General features: G+C 34.6%; 1 protein-coding gene across 2 annotated transcripts; it reads left to right on the top strand.

Moving 5' to 3' along the window:
• Positions 1-11612: 11612 nt before the first annotated feature.
• Positions 11613-20779, top strand: LOC145570469 (uncharacterized). Of its 2 annotated transcripts, XM_081629565.1 has the most exons (9): positions 11613-12010; positions 12426-12558; positions 12852-13549; positions 13616-13750; positions 16009-16182; positions 16311-16427; positions 17738-17917; positions 19485-19531; positions 20277-20779. In XM_081629565.1, exons 1-9 carry the CDS (start codon positions 11963-11965, stop codon positions 20590-20592), a joined length of 1848 nt encoding a protein of 615 aa, XP_081485691.1. In that variant the 5' UTR covers positions 11613-11962; the 3' UTR covers positions 20593-20779. The 2 variants fall into 2 exon arrangements, with proteins under 2 accessions (XP_081485691.1, XP_081485690.1); XM_081629564.1 differs by having other exon boundaries at positions 11615-12010; positions 12852-13750.
• The last annotated feature ends 2 nt before the right edge of the window (positions 20780-20781 follow it).

Genomic DNA, 20781 nt, shown 5'->3' with positions numbered 1-20781 from the left:
CCCTTACATTGAAGTTACCCACCTCCATAATGCTGTCGGGGATGAAAGTGGTGGTGTCATCTTCAAGGGAATTAATTAGTTGCTCGCGAACGACGCTCACCGGTATTGGCTCCATGTTAAGGAAGTAATCTTCCCCAGCATAATAACTTATGTTATTGAAATTGAGCTCTGGCTCAAGAGTGGTTAAGAAAGGGCTGAAATACATCAGGGGTTGAGTTGGGTGTGGCTGCATTAGCTGACCCTAAATGTTGCGCATACTATTGAGTCGAGTGGACATGGCTAAATAGAGTTCAGTGAGGTTGGTTATGGTGTGGATAGTGTTCTCAAGGGGAGTTAATGCGGTGGACTGAACAAAAGAAAAAGACAACTTAATACTAAATAATCCCACCACAAGCAACCCACTTTGTTTAAGTCAACAAGCAATCTGTCCAATCTGACAACAAAAGTAGTTCTCCATAAGACAATTCATCACTCTAGCAGACTTGCTTTAAATATGAATTTTTTTGTTGTTGTTGTTGTTGTTGTTGTTGTTGTTGTTGTTGTTGTTGTTATATTCATCAGATTATGTGTTTTTGAGTATAGTTAAGACAAGGATAAAGACAAAACAAAAAAATTTTATAAGTTGAGCAATTACAAAGAAAGGAAATAAGTGAAACAAATATATAAAATACAGATAAATACGGTAATGCTTTTTCCAAAAAGCATTTACCCCTTCTGTGTTACTGCCTAGTCCAATTGAAATTGCAAAAGGTTTCTCTGACATGACTATGTAGTTCACTAGGCTCAAGGCGAAAGTGACAAAGAGTGGTACAAACTTTACATTTTTATTGATAACAAAGAGGAGTAGTACATACTTTAATTTAGGACATTAAAAAGAGTAATGGTGGGGATATGGTGGTTGGGGGAGTAAATCATAACATGTGTGGAGTACTAGTTGATAATGTGATCCAAAGAAATTTAACAAATGTGGTTTTCAAATTTTCTAAAGTTATCCGAACTTTATTATATATACATGAACTCTGTGCAATATTCATAAATTTCATACATCCTTTTTAAAATGAAACCAAAATTCAAAACCAAATGCGAAATAATTGATTTTATTTTAGATGGTCGCATACAAACGGGTGAATTAACTGAAATATACGGGGAAAGTGGAGTGGGAAAAACACAAATATGTTTGCAACTACTTCTGACTGGCATGCTCAAGCCTCCAGATGGTTTGTATGGGTCATCAATTTATATTCAAGCATGCCCGGTGTTTCCTTCAAACAGATTAAGTGATCTGAGCAATAGTATTTGTGGTTCAATAGTTGGCGAAAATCCTTTGTCCTCGGTCCTTGTTAAAAAAATTGACAACTCGGATCAAATCTTTTTGGTTTTGAACCAAGTTGAACAAATTGTGTTGAGCTCACTTGAAGGATGCCGACACACGAGGGTTGTTATACTTGATTCTATTGCGTACTTGTTCAGGCATGCACATGACAACACTACAAGAGGGTTTATGGAGAGGAATCAAGTATTAGTGTTAGTAGCAAGAAAGATGAAACACATAGCAAGTACCTACAACATTGCATTCGTTGTGGTTAATGAGGTAACCAATGTATTCGAAAACAATACAGGAATGTTGAAGACATTCACTTCTGACCGAGAAGTGAAGACATCACTAGGCGAAAAATGGGAACAACAAGTCTCGAATAAGATGTTTATTTCGAACCAGTACAACAACAATTCCAAGTCATGGTTCTGCGAATGGCTGGTAGTAAAAAACACAAACACCTCCATACAAGGGCGGCGATGTACTTTCCGCATCACAAACGGAGGTTTGGCATGCTAACTAAAGTTTGAGGTTAAGAAAGACCTTCAATTTATCTAGGATTCCATTTAGGTGACATAGGGTACCATTGAGATTCATAATGGTTCCATTTACGGCCACTAGGTAGCAGTTTGGTTCACTAGTAGTGTACCACTTAACTTATCTAGGGTACCATTTAGATTACCTAGGGTACCTTTTCAATACACTAGGGTACCATTTAAGAAGAGTATTTCCCCTATGTCGTTCCGGTAATAATATTGGTAACCCTGACTATTGTGAGTTGTAACTTCAATAAGGGGTGTTACAGTTTCAATGTAATAGTTATCGTTCTATCTTTTTACTATTATTCATCGTATATGAAATATGTATATGAACCAACTCTACTTTTACTACATGTAAAGCTCTCACCATTTAAGATGGAGTACAATTTGGTACAGCTGTGACACTGACAAGGTAAACTGATGTATTAAATCATCTAATTGAATACAAGTCGCATCACGTTGGGCTCAATGCAACACTAAAAAATCTTACTAAATGTATCCCAAAGGTAGTTGGATGTATTCAATTGAAAACCATTTCATTCTTCTATATATTTACTAACCACGAATTGATTTCATAACATACAACAACCCCTAAATGTAAACAGAAGTTCTACTTTCATATCATGGGAAACAAAGGTACTGCTTCTAGGACTATTTTCCTTCAGTTGAATTCTTTAAGTGGTCCTGTTATGCTTTCTAATAGGCCTTATTGTCAATTGTACATGCATATGTTTAGAATTGATGTTTCAGTGGTATTAATCCATATGTCAAATGTACACCCGTAGTCATGCGTGTAACAAATGCTATCTATAGTATTAGTTTCTGTAGTATTAGTTATATACTAATTAAGTTTCAGTGGTACTAATACATCTGTCAGCTAATTCTCATAGGAAAGAAATCGTAAGAAGCTGTTACGAAGGGTGGCGAAGATCAAGAAAACCAGGGTACACGATCCGAAGGCTATGATTAGGGATATTTACATGCCTAAGCACAGCCACCGTTTGATGTTATGTCATCAACTAGCCACGATTGCAAGGGGTGGCTTAGAAGAACCAATCAAAGGGATTGATTTTCATCCTGACTATCCATTCTTGACTTTGTTCAAGGGTGGTAGGGCACGTTACTTTTGTAAGGAGGCTTTCTGTTTCATGTGGTACTTGGTGGATGTTGCGAAGATAGCCGTTTGTTTCAACTTAAGGACATTAAGGAGATCTCTAGTTGAGTGTTACGCCTATCCAGATTACCACACCTACCTCAAATGTTTCTTTGAGTTTTTTCAATACCTTGAGGATTGGTGGTTAGATGTGGACGAGCAAATTGGCAAGGGGAATGAGTGGGGAGTTATCCTTGTTGGTAAGAGGTTCACTACACCTAATGAACAAGGAATCAAAGTCACATGTGAATGACTTCAATTCACACAAGAGGATCCAACCCAGGCTATTACTACCAACACCGATGAGCGCATTTCTTTCCGACGTAAAATGTTAGCTGAAAATGGTTACGATCAGATGGCTAACTTTTCTCTTGTTACTGTAGAGCCATTCACCTACAATGACTACCCACAAAGACAAAAACTGACTAGGCTGAGGGGTATGGGTGGACATCGGAGTCTAGTTTCGAGTTTTGTTGATCGTTCTCCACGGGTCGTTGCCTGCCTTCTACATGGCTATTTAACGGTGGTCAGGGCTGGTGTTTTTTAAATATTTTTTAGTGCATGTGCACTAAAGATGTGTTCTAGTACTTTAGTCATTAACATGTTTTTTAGTAATGTAGTAATCAATCTAAGAACTGTCTTTACTAAGGTATTTGTATTATCAGACTCTAGTAATTTGTTCGAGTTATCTGATTGTATTCAATTTGTTTGTGTTATTTGACTCTATTGTCACACTCAATCGCTTGTTAGAACCAAAATATCACCATCAAGTATGCTTGTTAGAACCAAAGTATCACCATAACCTAAGCATAACTTAGTTTGACCGGATTGAAAGAAATCCAAATATCAACAATCCCCAAAACATTTTGTAAGTCCTACTGCTGCATGAAGGCTAATACAAAAACTTGACTACCAAATATTCACAAAAACTTGACAACCATGCACTAGACTTCTGTCCAATTCCCCCCAAATCAAAATCTGAACCATAACAGACCTAAAAAGTATTTTAAGAAGATCTTGTTGTTCTTTTTGGCCGCACTCATTCCTTGGGCAAGATGTCATCAAATTGTCTCTGAGTTCATTGAAGGAATTGTTCGTATCCTCCAAAAATAGCCTCTTCTTCAAGTTCTTCTCCTGCATCATAGTTTTACAACAAAAGAATTATTATACATGGTGTAGACCTTCCATGTATAAAACCAAAGCACCCATAATTCACAGCAAACTTACCAGAGGGTAACTAGTATCAAAAGAACTACGTGCACAATGTTTAATGCAACCAAGTACTAGCACACCACAGGAGAAACTAAACATCAATAGAAGGAGTGGTTAGTGGGAACAAATTCATGTATAGCCATTTGAAATCAAAAGCTTAAAGTACACACTACATATAATTTATTACATAAACTTGTTTAAACCATAGCAAGAAGAGGCAAGGATCAAGGTTCTTATGTATCTGTTTGCTTCACCATGCCCACCACATGCCTAGGCCATTGCTCAAGACTACTTAACTCCCACAAAGGATCCTTTAATTGGAATACAACATCAACTCCCTTCACCTAAATGCCATTATGAAACAATTCCAAGCCATTAAACAACTCACGGATTTCAAAGTTTATAAAAACAGTAAAACACCCAATTATGGGTGCCCAACTTACTAACCAGTTCTGTAACAAGCTCCGCATGCTTTTCAAATGGGTTATCCAAATACCAAGAGTCAATCATCCACAACTGCCTCTTTACCATATCAATGCAAAGGCACCACCAGTGTTCATCAGACTTTTCAGCAGACCAATCAAGCATAGGGAAGAAAACCTGTTTCATCATTTCAAATACATACACACATTACAATATATCATACAATAAAAATACACAGTCACATAAAAGAAAATTAGAAAATTTTCTGTAGAATAGGTGCCTACTAGTCGAATTTCATCATTTGGAATCGTTAACAACGGCTTGCAGTACTTCCTTGCAAGGTTCTCATGATCCCTGTCCTTTGCCTTAATCATCATCTACACAAAATCAATCATTCACCAAAATCAATCATCATCTACACAAAATCAATCAATCATCACAACTAATACAACTCATACATCATACACCACTTATTGCGAAGGAGGGATCAATCAAAATCCTTTTCCTCCTATTCTGAAACTCCATTTTCTGCCAATACTTTGTGTACATAACCAATGCCATTCACACATATTGATGCCCAAGACGGGCTCTAGGGCCCAGAACACCATAACAGTCCCTCTGTGTAGCATTCATTCCGTCACATTCAATGATCGACGGTCCTTCCCTGCCAATAAAACAACACCATAATCATATTAATTGCTTTTACTTTGCCATTTTCAGTACACCTAAATAACAAAATAGAAGCTCAACACAAAAAAAAAAAAAAAAAAAAAAAAAAAACTTACTGTCTTTCATCCTTCAAATCCTTCCAACCTTTCACAAACGTCTCCAAACGCTTATCATAAGCTGTTTCCCGGGTCAACATGCCAACTGGTTCCCCATTGCTCGAATAACTTCCAAACGAAGAGTCTTTTGCTTTAGTTCGGCACTTCTCCATTGGTGCTTTGCGCTTTAAACCCTTGTTACTGTTCCCACTATGACGGGGCTGGCTCCCTTTACCAATGCTAAGGGTGTACACGTCTTCACCAGTCTTGTTCTAACCAGCCTTTGAACCACTACCTAAAGCAATCCTAATTATCCCCTCCACTAGACTCACAAGCCTAGGAGTTAACAAAGCAAGGACCTACATAAATTATTAGCCACACATTATGGTCATACTCTCATGATTCAACATTGACCCCATTGTAATATCACACAATTAGTTACCTCATCCGCCATACTATGAACTGCTGAATCATGAACAACTTTACTTTCCACTGGCTTCCTTTCCACCAACTCTACATCACCATCTCTTGGCACTACAGGATGGTCCTCCCCATAGGCAATGTCAAGCACCTGTTAAAGGGACCAAAATTAGTTCCATACACCCGCCATAATTAAATAAATGCAATTTATTTATAACTCACCGGCAACTGCCTAAACTCTTCATTAGACCTCCTATATTCATCTACAACGGCTCTCACATGTTCTGTATCCCACACCATCACCCTTGGGTATATACCCCACCGGGTTGGTACACGATGGAGGTGATCTAAATAAAAAATCTGCATATTCCATTAACATCATTAGCCAATATGTGTTAAAATCAATCTATATCCAAATAATTAAGGATAGCTTACCAAAAGAAACACAATGCTCCCACCACAACCACAACGAAATCCATCCTTCTGAAACTTTGTCTGGAATCTATCAGCAGAGTCACGAACCCAGTCAATGGTGAACTTGCACCAATCATACTCTCCAGCTTCACATGCCACTACCAATGTCGGCACTAACGATGCAGCCAAATTAGAACTGTTTGTCGTCGTGCAGACTACCATTCCAAGGGCTACAATTAAGAATGCAATCATAAAATCCTCTTTACCCATTTCTGTCTCCAACTTCACAACAGAACCATCTTCCAGCTGGGGGCACAAGGCTGCAGCTGCAAGATTAAGGGAAACCGTTTCTCCCTTCAACCCAACACCATATTGTTCAAACACCCGCACTATCTTCTGGGTATCCTCTTCGGAATCCCCGAGAACTAAAGGAACTTCCTTTTTCCCCATTGGAATACCAAGAACAGACCTAACTTGGTTTGGCCCCAAAGGAAGAATTGATCCATCTCCAAACAACATTGTACCATCAGCAAACACCCTACTCATCAGCCAATAGCAGAATTGCCTCGGGATAACCTTCATATCCAAATGCAGCAAGCCCCCAAATCCCATACTTTCAACCAACTCCCGCCTCGTATCATCAAACTTCTTCACCAGATCACAGAACTTCTCCACTCTACAAACAACATTGGGCTGTTGTAAGACAAACCACATAGTACCATTAGTCATTACCAATGCAAAATATACAACTCCATCACCAAAACCAAATCATATCTATACCTTCCCAATTTTCTCATAATGCGTCCGTAGGACAACACCATCAGCCATAACTCTATGTCCTTCTGTTTCAAATCCCTGCAAATAACAACATATATTTATCACACTTAGTACTTTTACAGGTCTTATTCAACCCTAAACATAACAACCATATTCATAAGAATTTTACTAGATTTAAAGCCCTGCAAATAACAACACAACACCACACTAAACATATACCTTCTTATTTAAGCCTTCGTGCAGCGACTTCCCTTTTCTCTTCTTACTCTTTCTCTTCATATACTCCTTAATCATCACCTTGATCAGTCCAGAACTTGAATCTGAACCACCCTTAATGCTCGAATGTTGAGATTCCTCAACCTCGTCATCATATTCTTCAAACTCATCATCAACATGTTTCGCCTTACGTTTACCAATCGCAACAACTTTCGAACGGGCCACAGTGTTGGGGTTCAATGATGGAGGCACAGGTTTTCGTACCTCCCGTTTTAATGGACCCTAAAAATCAACGATCAAAATTTAAAATTCAACACTAACTCCAGCATATCATGAAACATCAAACATTAAACACTCACCCCCCACTTTGTCCTGTTCATCGAGCGAACAATAAACTTCTTCTTCATCTCTACAGTGTCACATTGCCAATCATTAGCTCCATCATCAGGATTTATGTCATAACCAAACACACTAACACAATATATGCAATACTCACAGACTAAACAACAACAATACCTCAGTTTACCAAAAAAAATCAAGGATCATAGTATTACAACTCAAAATTCAAATACAAAATTTAACACTAAACACAAAATTATTTAACAGAATCATTGCATTCAGCTAAATACTCTCAATACCTACTTAGAAGCCCCATATGTCAGGCACTAAATATAAGGAAAATCCAGTAAAAATTCCATCTTTACTTCTCTATAACTGCTACATGAAAATTACCTCTTACTAGTGCAACTACAATACTCAACTAACTAGTTCTCTATAGCTAGTATGCAACAAACAAATTTACAATCCAACCAGAAACAGAAACTGCAACAAGATGGAGAATACTGATAGACAAAATTATCACAGCTTGTTTCAAACCTAGCTGAATATAGACAAATATTACTAGGGGCTATCCCCCCTAAAATTTGACAATTATAGAACGATTAACACCATTTCACACAAAACCCTAATACAAAGTGCTACCACTACCAAGATACACAATAACACCAAAACAATAACAATAACCACTATCCAATTCAATCCATTGCAAAAATAAACAAAATTTATTCAAATTTTACGCTTAATTAAACTCTTAACAGTACGCAACATATTCCCAAAATTAAAGTCGACAAAGAAAACCCGTAATCTTATCTCATTACTAAAATTATCAACCCCCCAACCCTCCAATACTCCAATTGCAACCCTTACTGCATCTTTTTCCCAATTTGCAAAACTATTGCGCCCTTCTTCAAAATTGGGACTATCACATCTTACCCCAAATTGCAACCCCAAATCAAATCATGAAACAAAGTAATAAACAAATCAAACCGAAACTATAACATTGAATTCAATTACGGAATAAAACCCTAACTTTTTCAATTCAATTTACAAAACTTAAAGATATAAAAACTTATCTGTTAACACCTTCGAATTGCGACAATTGGAGAAGCTGAAGCTGAGCGCTGAGAGCAAGTTAGTCGCCGACAGAGAGAGGAACAAATTCGTCGGCGACCTGTTAACACCTTCAAATTGCGACAATTGGAGAATTTGAAGCTGAGCACAGAGAGCAAGTTCGTCGGCGAGAGAGAGGGGAGCAAATTCGTCAGCGAGAGAGAGGGGTCAAATTCGTCTGCGAGAGAGAGGGAGAGAGAAACAATGAAGGGAGAAATAGTCGAGGAGAGAGAAGCAATGAGGAGAGAGAAACTGATTCACTTTCTTTTTTGAGGAAGACAAAAGGACATAGTACAAAAACGGGATTCCTTACCTCGAAACGGAGACATAAGGTGGACAAAATTCAAATTCCTTTTTAAAAGACCATTATGCCCCTGCGAGACAATCCTAAATGGCTCACAACCCTCCGTTTATATAACCTCGGACTTAGATAATGGGTGGTGACACCTTACTTTTATTTTAAGGGATGGTAATTTAAAATATTTTTTTAAAAAAGGGGTGATTACTTCTAAATATATTAAGGGGTTTTACTTAATTTTTTTTATAAGGGATATGTTCTTTAGTAGCTTCGGCCTGACTTTTATTATGGTATCCTTTTTTATTTGAATTATCATTGGTGGCCATGTACTCTAAAAAAAAATTTAATTTTTAATAAAAATTACGTTAGAAGGCTGTAAATATTAATTAATCTTGATTAAAAATTACAAACCCCTTTTACATTTAATTTCCTTAGATGTATTGTTACTAGGCAAATAATTGTGTTCCCTAAAAATACTCTATGATTGAACAAGTATAATTATCCGTTTTGGTTTGAATTTTGATAGATTAAAGAGATATTGATGAACTTTTCAGATTGAGCCTTAATAAAAGTTAATTCAATTCAAAATCAATTGAAAACCCATTGCAAACCCCAATAAGTAATAGTTAGTACAGTCTTGAAACTAGCTATGTAACTATCTTAAGTCTTGTGCAATGTATGCACGATCTTTAATGAAATCTGTACCAAGCAAAACTTTTTTTTTCCTTCCAAAATAATTTCTTATCCGTCCCAAATGTTTCTAAGTGTTTTTTTCTAAAATTAGTTTAAAATAAAAACTATACTACGTTTACTCTTAAACATTGTATTTTGTTTTATTGATTCAAATTATGTATTTGTTAAATTTGATTATATTTATAGATGTCGTATGACTTTTTATTAATAAATTAATTTTACTATTATAAAAAATAAAAGATCAATAATTCAATACATCGTATTATTATTATTAAAACTAGTTTTGTGCCCTGTGCGATGCTCGGGTTTTTTTTATTGAATTTTAAGATAAATTTTTAATCTATATGACAAATTTTAAAATATATCATTGATACAAAATTAGTTAGGAATTGATGTGCTTTTGTGATGATTTGCTATCTAGTAGACATGTAATGACTAATAATAATGTTGGTGGAAATGTTCGATTAATACATCAAAAAATTAAAAAAAAAATTAGTAAAACATAAATAAAATAAATGTTCAAAACCTGCTGGATTGACCCGAACCCAAAACTTTGGGCAAGGGTTGTACATTTTTTGACTCGTAACCTGAAGTGACCCAATCCGAGATGACTCATGACCCGACCTTGATTGGCATGTCTACATAGTAATAAAATTCTATTAGATTGTGAAGTACTCCCTCCGTTTTTTTCAAATGCATCACTTTGACTTTTGCGCTATTCACATACCATGGTTGACTTAATTTTTCCACCTTTATAAAATAAATAAATGTTATTATATAATGTATCATTAGATTTTTATAATGTCTAGTTTCATAATATAATTTTGTTACAGTTTTTATTAATAGATAATTAAAGATATTAATGGTCAAAATTGCGTTTTGACAAATGTGTTGGTCAAACTGATGTAAATAATAATAAAAAAAAATAGAGGAAGTATATTATTTTAACTGATTAGTATATATTGTAAATGGATGTTTTACGCTTTCAACCATTTCCTTCGCTCCAAAAAATATTATGATATAAAAATTAAATTTATATGATAATTTTTTTAGAATTATAATCTAAATTTTTTTTGAATAAAATTATAATTCAATCTTTACATCTGAAATATTGGTATTTTATCGAAAATAAAACTCTAAACTAACAACTTATCCTAAAATTCTATCCAAATAGAATTCTAAACTAACTTTTTTATCTTATAAAATCTATTTAAATTTATTCAAATCTATTCAACGTGGCGCAACACTTGGCGAAAAGTTGGAACGCCAAGGGTCGTCGCTGCCTCGTGACCTGGCTATAGTTTAGCTTTATATACTACTTTCGATTTTTTTAGTTGCAACTTTGGAATATTTTATATCTCTCAAAGAATACCCCAAAATTGCAACTAAAAAAAATCGAAGGTAGTATCAGTTGTAGATTGTATTTTTTCTTATCATAATTTTATAAAAAAGATATTGTATCATATGAATTACATAATATTTCCTATGCCTAAAAAAAAATATTAAGTATATTAAAAGACAGCATACCTTGGACAACAGATTCCAATTCCGATTCCAGCTCACCCGTCGCTATTACAGAACTTATCGTCTTTTAATAATTTCTCACACTTTTGTTTATTTATTTATTTATTTATTTAAGCTCATGTCACAAAAATAAATAAATAAATAAAATTAAAAAATTAAAAAAAAAAAAAAAATTTGCTTAACCGAGGGTACCTCAATCGGATCAACGTACCTAAGTAGACCCAATGAGGTTTTTGTTTTTACTTCCTCCTTAGGTAAAAACAGTCTATAAATCTTCCTCGCCCTTGTCCTCTTCCCTCGTAGCAATTTCCAGGTAAATGCTGCACTGATTTCTCTCTCTCTCTCTCTCTCTCTCTCTCTCTCTCTCTCCTTCGGAATTTTGATCGTTTTATCTCTCGATTTCTCTAAATTTCTCCTAATTTCCTATCTTTCATGGTTTCACTCCTGTCAAATTAAAGCATACAACTCAATTTTCCTAATTGATTTATATTCCAAGTTTTGATTTTTATCGGATTTGATTAAATTTTGCGAATTTGGGAAGATTTTGGGTTCTTGTATTTTTTAAGGGTTTTGATTTTTATTTTTTTTTTCTGAATTACTGGGATTGATTATTTAAATTAAACTAGTTTGTAACCTAAATTACACAACGTAGGAATTTACAATAGATTTTTCGTGTATATGATTAGGGTAATTCTGAATTTCTGATCATATTTTTATGATTTTCTATAATTTTTTTCTGCTATACAGGTGTAATAGTTTTGAAGAATGGGTTTCAATTCAGTATACAAGACTTTGAAGGAGCTATTTCCTCAGGTATTGATTTAATAAGTTGATTAACTTGTTTAACATTGCTTCGATTGATATACGAGTGTATGACTTGCTATTTGTATCGAATAATTGTCTCAAGAGCTAATGAATTCATAAAAGGATTTATAAAGTAGTGTAAGATTTTTTATATGCTTGACGAATTACGATTGCTGCTTTGGGTTTATCACTGATCATGTATAGCCTTTTCTGTATAGATTTGATATTTTATGGATTGTCACATTCATGCTCAGGTTACAATTTCTGTATGATTAGTAGATTTGATGCGGAAAAAATACTACCTCCGTTTCATATTATTTGCAACAATGAGACATTGTATTTTGTAGTAGTTATCAAGATACATCTTGATTCGTCTTTTGCTCGAGTGAGGTGTTCATAAGGTTTTTTTTTTTTTTTCGTGAAGGTGGATGCTCGTATATTGAAAGCCGTGGCTATAGAACATGCAAAGGATGCTGATGAAGCTGTGGAATCAATTCTGACTGATGTTCTCCCTTTTATTAGAGAAAAGTCTGATCCTGATCCCGTTGCTCCTATTGGTAAGAATCTAGGATTTTATACAACGTTTTATAGAGATTTTTTGTGGTAGAAATTGGATTTTTTTTTCCTTTCTCGTTATAAGTATTTACCTAACTTTGAGATTGTAGGCATAATTATATGAAAAACACTAATTTTTTATATTTCTGTAGTGTTCAGATGTGCTTTTTAAAATTTGAGACGAGCCTGATTTTTGGATGAGTTAGTTTGTTTTACAATGAATTGTTTATCTATACAAGCTTTAAGGTTTTTTTTTTTGCGTATTGGTTTGATTTAAATAGAATATTCCATGCAGTTGAACACAATAGGAATATGGTTGAAGTACAAGTACCAAGCTCCTCTATTCTGGAACCAGCTGCAGGAGAAGATGCTAATGATTCTCGTCTGCTGAATGATGCCCATAATATTGATGGTGATTCTTTGGCTTCATCCTTCTATGATGCAAATGACACTGATGACTTACAGAATGGAAACACCAGAAATGATGATTTGGTGTCATTAAGATGCAAAGAATTTGTTGATGATTGCATTCAGGATTTCAAGGAGGGTGAAACCTCTGTCCTTTCTCATAATTCTCTGAATGAAAGAACTGATGTACTTGTAAGATGTGAAAATACAATTGCTGAAGCTAGTCAGGCTGAAAAGGTTGTTGCATCAGGAAGTTTGATTGATGAGAGTAGCAATGATGATCGCACTCAGCAATTTGGGGATTATGAGCTTGAAACCTTTGTTCTTTCTTGTGATTATGAGGACAAAAGACCGGATGTGCATGTAGAAAAAAATGACGAGGCTTCATCATCAAAGATAGATACCGAGTCTTCCGAAGCTGATGTCAGCTTAAATAATCATTGTGATGTGAATCACGAGGATGTTAATGATGCTCCAGAATTTGACTATCAGCAGAAGCAACAATCTTTAGATTGCAACTTGTTGGGATTGAACATTTCTGCAGATCCAGGCTCAATATCTATTACTGAGCCAGAAGCTGAGAATGTAATGGCCATTGCTGATGTTGATAATAAACACATGAGTAGCTATGCTGATGCTGATTTCTCACAGGATTTTTCTTTGGCCGATGTTGGTGCTGAGGATGAGAGACATGAGATTACATTGAGCACTATAGTAACACATTCTGGCCAAATATGCAGAATTAACCTGGTGGAGGACATTATTAAAGATGCAAAAAATTACAAGGTATTTGCAGCTCGTTATATTTTCCTTTTTATTTTATTGTGCTTTATATGAAAATGAGGTATTTGATTGATGGAGTATAGCAAATAACTGTAGTAAAGAACAATGCAATACTTTCTTCTATTTTTCCGGTGAACAAAGTTGTTTTATTTTATTTTAATTTTTATGCACGTTCCTTGATTGGGAATTAGGGATTGGCAACGTTTCCAATCAGTTGGCACTGTGTAGAACCAATATGTCAATATGGTTGAGCTGTCAAAATTTTCATCAGAAGTTATTCCGGTTTGGACTTAGGAGATATCACATCACTACAAGGTCATAATGTAGGAAAACCTCAATAGTTAATACTTAATAGTGCCATGATCATGTAACTTTTAGTGCCTTTGTTTCATACTCCCATTATAGGATGAATTTGATTGTTTGCTCTAGCTCCGGAGTTTGGATGTTATTAGTATTTAATTGTGAAGAAATAGTTAAATTATAGGAAAATTTGCGAGAAATGACCTTTTAAAATGACTTGTTTGTGAGAAAGGACCTTATATAAAAAAAGTGGCAAGTTGGGACCTTACTTCAAAAAAACGTTGTGAGATGGGACCTTATTTCAAAAAAACATTGCGAGATGGGACCTTTTGATGGATTTTGGTGTGGCAGAGGTGGTTTTTGGGGGTCGGTGTGGAATTTCAGCAAGGTGGAGGTGGAGGTGGTATTCGGGGGTTTGTGTAGGATTTCGGCGAGGTGGAGGTGGTTTTCGAGGGTGAGGGTGAGATTTCATTCTAGTGGAGATGGTTTTCCGGGGTTCAGTGTGGGATTTGAGTGAGGTGGAGGTGGTTTTCAGGGGTCGGAGTGGGATTTAGGCGAGGTGGAGGTGGAGGTGGTTTTCGAGGGTCAAGGTGGGATTTCGGCGAGATGGAGGTGGTTTTCGAGGGTCAATGGCCGGATTTTTTTTTTTTTTTAAAAGGTCCTTTCTTACAAACACCTCACTATAAAAGGTCCTTTATCGCAAATTTTCCTAAATTATATGATTGTTTCTTTGTGATAAAAAACTAATTTTAGCTTTGAATTATATGGTCATTTCTTATGTATGGTGAAGTAGTGTAATCAATACTGGTAAATAACTTAATGTACACGAAACTAGTATGTTAGACTTTAAGATACAGCTTGATTAAAATATTTAGTTTTTGGAGGTTGGTTGGTAGTGTACTGCTATTGTTTTAGTTAAGTATATTATAATTTACTATGCCCTTATTGTGCTTTCTTACTCATTCTGCGTATAGAAGCATACTACGCATTATGTAACCCTAGTAATATTTGTGAAAGTAGAATGTTTAATACTCTTAACACTTTAAAGTAATACATTTTGATTCAAATGTTTACTTTGTACTACTGTACTGCAATTGCTTCAATTTCTTAGTATATTATAATTTACTGTGTCTTCATTGACTTTAAAGTAACACTTTAAAGTAACACTTTGATTCAAATGTTTACTTTGTACTACTGTACTGCAATTGCTTCAATTTCTTAGTATATTATAATTTACTGTGTCTTCATTGACTTATAATGATTGAGGTAGCAAAAAATTTGTTACAAAAAATAATTAAAAAAAAGAAAATAACAGTTCAGTAATAAAGAAAACCTCACATCTCCATCCTACCACCACCAAAAAAAAAAAAAAAAAAAAAAAAACCACCAATGTTCTTGAGATCTTGATTACGTCTCCAATTATGTATTATTCTAGTTTTGGAATTGAATCTTCCTTTTGTACTTCTCCATTGCTTTAACATGCTCCTTTATTTGTATAATTTTTTTGTTTCTACATACTACTTCTGTCCCCAATACTTCACTTACACTGTATTTCTTAGGAACTAAGTTTTAGGAACAATTTCTATTTGACTTATTTTGTTTGAATTTATACGATCTGAAGTATGAACAACTGAACTTATTTTGTCTGAGATCTTTGAGTTGACTTAACTTATTATGTCTGATAAATCAAAATAAGTTGAAATTAAGTTGAGAGCTTTGTGGAGACGTGGCCATGTGGGTAATTTAATAGAGAAGAGTGTAAAGTAGCTATGATTAGAGATAGCGTGTAATTCATATTTATGGAGAGAAGGGGGATATTTGCTCTCATCTTTCGATTCTAATTGAAGTAATATGTTTAAGCACCTGAGTAGAATGTTCTTTAGAAACTTTTTGCTTTATTTATATTGGTTGTATCAATCATCAATTGGCATATTTTGAAGTTGTTTCAAAATACAATGTAGGAGGTGTTGCTTTCAGCCACGGAATCAATACTGAGGTTGATTGAGGATGTTGAACATCAGGAAAAAGAGGCAGAAAAAGCTAAAGCTGCTGCTGCAAGGGGAGGGTTGGACATCCTAGAGAAGGTGGAAGAAATAAAAAAGATGCTTAAACATGCAAAGGAAGCAAATGAAATGGTATGCTTGTTCTCGAATATTAGAAATATGATAGGGGATATGTAATTTTTTACTTCATTATCTTTTTTTATGCTAGCGTACTCCATATTTTATAATTTTTTACTTTGGTCCTCTCATTGAACATTTAGCATGCTGGCGAAGTGTATGGGGAGAAGTCCATTTTAGCAACTGAAGTAAGGGAGCTTCAGACTCGTCTCCTTGGTCTGGCAGATGATAAAAATAAATCACTTGTTATTCTAGATGAGGTATGCTGTTATATTCTTTCTATGTGTAAGACGTGTGTGTTTTTTCTATCAATATTTATTTCTTATTTCTAACTAACCCACAACCTTTGCAATTCTTGGGCTAAAAAATAAAGTGTGAAAGGCATGTATAACATATGTTGTGCTCTTTATCCCTAAAATTCTGTATTTATGGAGTATTAGTAAATCTTATTTCTATTGGGGTTAATATTTGTGTTATAGCACTATACCATCTAGATTTTAGCATATGATGTATGAATCTTATTCTAAAGCATATTTTGAGCTCTTATAATCAGCATTTTTAGTTATATTGGTATTTTATGCAATGCTTTGTGTTTCTGAGATAATCATTTCATTCATAAGTTATGGGCAAATTTAATTTGTGCTTCTTTTCTGGGACGAGGTATATATGTTAAAACAATAGTATTAAGCATGAATATCAAGTTTGTTTTTTAGTATATGTGCTAATGAATTCTTTTACTTCCCTTAGTTTTTAATTGGTAAAATGTGCAGTTTCATGTATGATAAAATATATTTATACAACTGAGTCTTGAAGTCATCAGTGTTTTTATTACTTAAAAAATTACTAGCCTAATTATTCTCTCTCTAATTACCTCATAACTTTTATGTATGGTAATTATTATTTTCTAGCTATATATGTGACGAACTATATACTTCCATTATTTTCCTTTAAAAATTGCAATAGTTTGACTTTACACTATTCACATACTAACTTTGGATAACCACATTATTTAATTTTCTCTGTATCTTTTTTGGGCTATTTCATTTGTTTGTCTGGTTTCCAATGCACACATCGAAACCTAAATTTGATCATATACGCATTATAAAGAAGTTCATATTGTGAAACCTCACATTGAGGTGATTTAAACAAGATTCCTCATTAATATATTTTTTTTCTTTGTATATCTATCAAGAGTAATTGATTTCATTTGCGAATTCATAGAGATTCTAAATAGGATGACAAAATAAGAAACAAAGGAATTAATCAAAAAATTATATATCATGTTGGATAATTCTTAATGTTAAGTTTTCAATGCGTCTACTTTTTGTTATTTTTTGTGATGGAAAATCTAGAATATTATTGGTCAAAGTTTGGATTGTCAAATGTGATAGTCAATATTTTAATTTTAAGGAAAAGAGGTAGTATAACTTTATAATTCGCCATCTAATTGTCTTATGCATGATTAGTTGCTAGTTTGATTGTGCAGATCTTTTTTTTTTTTTAATTTATTTATTTATTTTTTTTCTAAGGCACCTTTTGATTCCCTAGTTTGTTTTATCTCTCTTTGTAGATGCGGGAAACTCTTGAAGCCAGATTAGCTGCATCTGAAGAAGAGAGGAAGGCAGCTGAAATAGAGATGCTTGAGAAGCAAGAGATAGCAAAAGGGGCTCTTGCTGAGCAAGAACTTGTTATGGAGAGAGTGGTCCAAGAGTCAAAATTGTTGCAACAAGAAGCTGAAGAGAATGCCAAGGTAGAGTTTTACTTCGGAACTTTTCTGCATGCAATGATGCATTTATAAATTATAATAGCTCATTGAAGGCGCTCCAATTATTTTTAGTATATGCTGTCCTTTAAAGAATTTAGCTCCTCCCGTAATCAGATCTCCGCACCTGCTTTAATGCAAAGTTAGAACCAGTTAGCACCCCCTTGAACCCAACCTGCTGCATGTAAGGCTTCCAAATCTAGACCTGATATGTTATTAATGGGCTGACCTGAACTCAACCTGATTTACCCTTATTTTTAATGTCTTGTTTATGGCTTTAAAAAAAAGGGTGACCCTACCTGAAGTATATCCATACAATGCAAATTATTGAAAACAAAACTCTTTAACTGTCAATATCTCACACTTATTTTCTTAGTTGACTCGTTTTGAGTTTAGCAATATTCACACACTTACCTTTGACCGTGTTTTGTGATTTATACATAATGAAAAATATAGTTATGTCATCATGTGGGATGTTGTTAGATTCGTCACGATATACTTTTTCAAAATATCAGTTTTTTATAATTTTTGCTTATTGGTTATTTAAGTTATTAATGGGTTGAATTTGTGCATTGGCAAACGTGACTAAAGAAACGGAGGAAGTATAGAATAGAATGTAAGATTTAGAACAACTTGATAATCAAATAGAATTTTGATCAATATTCCGAATTCAAACACAAATTAATATATGCCTACATTGGTGCCAAAAAAGTTCAAATTAGGATGCCTTTTCATTTCGACCAAGGCTTAAAATCAGCTTCATGGGTTTGATCTTAAATAATCAAAATTCATTCTTGCTACAAGCACAAACCAAAAAAATAATTAATTAATGTATCAAGTAATATCAATAGGAAAAGCAGACTGGAAGAGTATGATATGATTCAATAAATATCACATCAATTTACCTACAACAAAGGTCCACGTCTTCCAACTAGTACAAATAGTGTAAAAGCTGAACATTTCTAATAAACATGGTATAGCCATCTAAACAAGATATACAGGGACCTTCCTATATCACTCTTTATATTAATGTGAGTCGTGTTAGTAAAGAATATCAGTGAGGATATATTGACTTAGAATACATTTTGGCACCTACTCCAGAAAAATGATGGGTGAAGCAGTGTAAAACTGTTTTGGTTTCCTGTAAGCATTTTTAACTCTTCATGGCCAAACACCCCTATTATTAAAACTATTTTTCGAGAAAGTGTTTTTAGAAAAATTCTTCTTGGAAACAGAAAATCCAGAAGTTTGTCCTAACAGTGACTGGGTTATTAATGCCATGTAGCTATGCCAAATTTCATGAATCAAGAACTCATGTTGTAATTTATCTTAATAGACCTGTAAAATATACTTCATCCGTTCCTTTTTTTTTTTGCAAAATTGGACATTTCACACGTTTCAATGAAACCAAATAGATTGAATAGGTTGTAAGTCAAATCTTCAATAACTTATCTGGCTAAACAGCCGTTGCTGAAGAGGTTATGCTTTGTTGATTCTCTTTTATTTCATCTTTATTGAAGATAACCTAACAGCTTGCAATTTTTCTTTAATTCAGCTACGGGACTTCCTTATGGAGAAAGGCCGTGTTGTTGATGAACTGCAGTAAGTTTTACTACACTCTTTATATGTAGATTGTGGAATTCTGTAGCACTGGTGCTTCCAACTTGCTTGCCATTACCAATTTATTTTGCTTGGTTTTGCACGAGGGTGTCATCACCTGTTTCAATTAGTTTTTCATGCTCTGCTGTGGCAAGTTTAGTGATTGTTTTTTGCCTTTTAGAATAGTTTTGTTCAATTACTCCTTAAAGGGGTAGCTAAAGATGAGCCCGTTGCAGCTGGTGTGCTCGTGAAACAGGATGCATCATGCATGTATTATCTGATAAGTTAATCATTTAGATTTGCATGTACGAGGAGCTAATGGAAGATTAAATCACCCAGCTGATAATTGGTTACAGCCATTAAGGAAAAATTATGTTCAGCACCCTGTAAAATTTTCTACATGTAGAAGTCATTATAGTAACAATTTTCAGGGCTATTGGTTGGTAAAACGAACTATTACAACTCAACCACTCCATACTGCTTTTACACTAGTATTGGGGGCTTGCTTCTTTGAGTTCTGTTGGAACCCACCTCTCTGACTGAGGAGGTTAGGCTGCCTACATGATTGACCTGTTATTATCTTGCCCTTGGTGATATCTATTCCCTACCCCAACCTTTTTTTCTTTATAACTACGGAGAGGTACTGGTGTTTTTATTCTCTATCATCTGCCTGCACAGTTTTTTTTTTTTTTTTTTTGGATGAATTATAGTGGTTACTAATATGTATCAATTGATGACCTCTTTGCAGGGGAGAAATATCTGTTATTTGTCAGGATGTGAAGTCATTGAAGGAAAAATTTGACCAACGTGTATCTCTTAGCAAGTATCTTTCCATTGAGCAGACAAGCTTTCGTATGGCATCGTCGACTTCTTCAGTAAAGAGCATGGCTTCAGATCCTGCAACTGGGCATATGGAGTTACCAGAGACACCTAATAAAATGAGCCGAGCACCCTCAGTTGAGAGTCAAACACCTAAAAGCAATGTTGGGGAGGAAGTTGTTGGATCTGGAGCTACCCCTGTCAAGGAGCTTTTGGACGAGGACTGGGAACTTTTTGATTTTTAAAAAATTACCTTTGCAAATGCCAGTTTGTGAATATTTGGAATGTTAAATAAGTTCAGTCACTACAATATTTCGTATTTGAGTGGCTTAAGTTGAGCCTTTTTACTGCTGCGTAAATTTGTATATAATCCAACTGCTAACTGATTTTTCGGCAATGGTGAATTTCCAAGGAGTATCTGCTTTTGATTGCTG

The sequence above is a fragment of the Chenopodium album genome, chromosome 12, assembly GCF_948465745.1.
Source record: "Chenopodium album chromosome 12, dcCheAlbu1.1, whole genome shotgun sequence".
In the NCBI taxonomy this organism is placed as follows: Eukaryota; Viridiplantae; Streptophyta; class Magnoliopsida; order Caryophyllales; family Amaranthaceae; genus Chenopodium; species Chenopodium album.
The sequence above is the reverse complement of the archived record's forward strand: the minus strand, read 5'-3'. Positions and strand labels throughout refer to the sequence as shown.

What these genes read in the sequence shown, in the direction of transcription:
- LOC145570469 (XM_081629564.1), top strand. Translation starts at nt 11,963, where the DNA reads ATGGGTTTCAATTCAGTATACAAGACTTTGAAGGAGCTATTTCCTCAG. An exon ending in TGATCCCGTTGCTCCTATTG is followed by an intron (nt 12,559 to 12,851) that starts GTAAGAATCTAG and finishes TATTCCATGCAG; the next exon opens with TTGAACACAATAGGAATATG. An exon ending in CAAAGGAAGCAAATGAAATG is followed by an intron (nt 16,183 to 16,310) that starts GTATGCTTGTTC and finishes TTGAACATTTAG; the next exon opens with CATGCTGGCGAAGTGTATGG.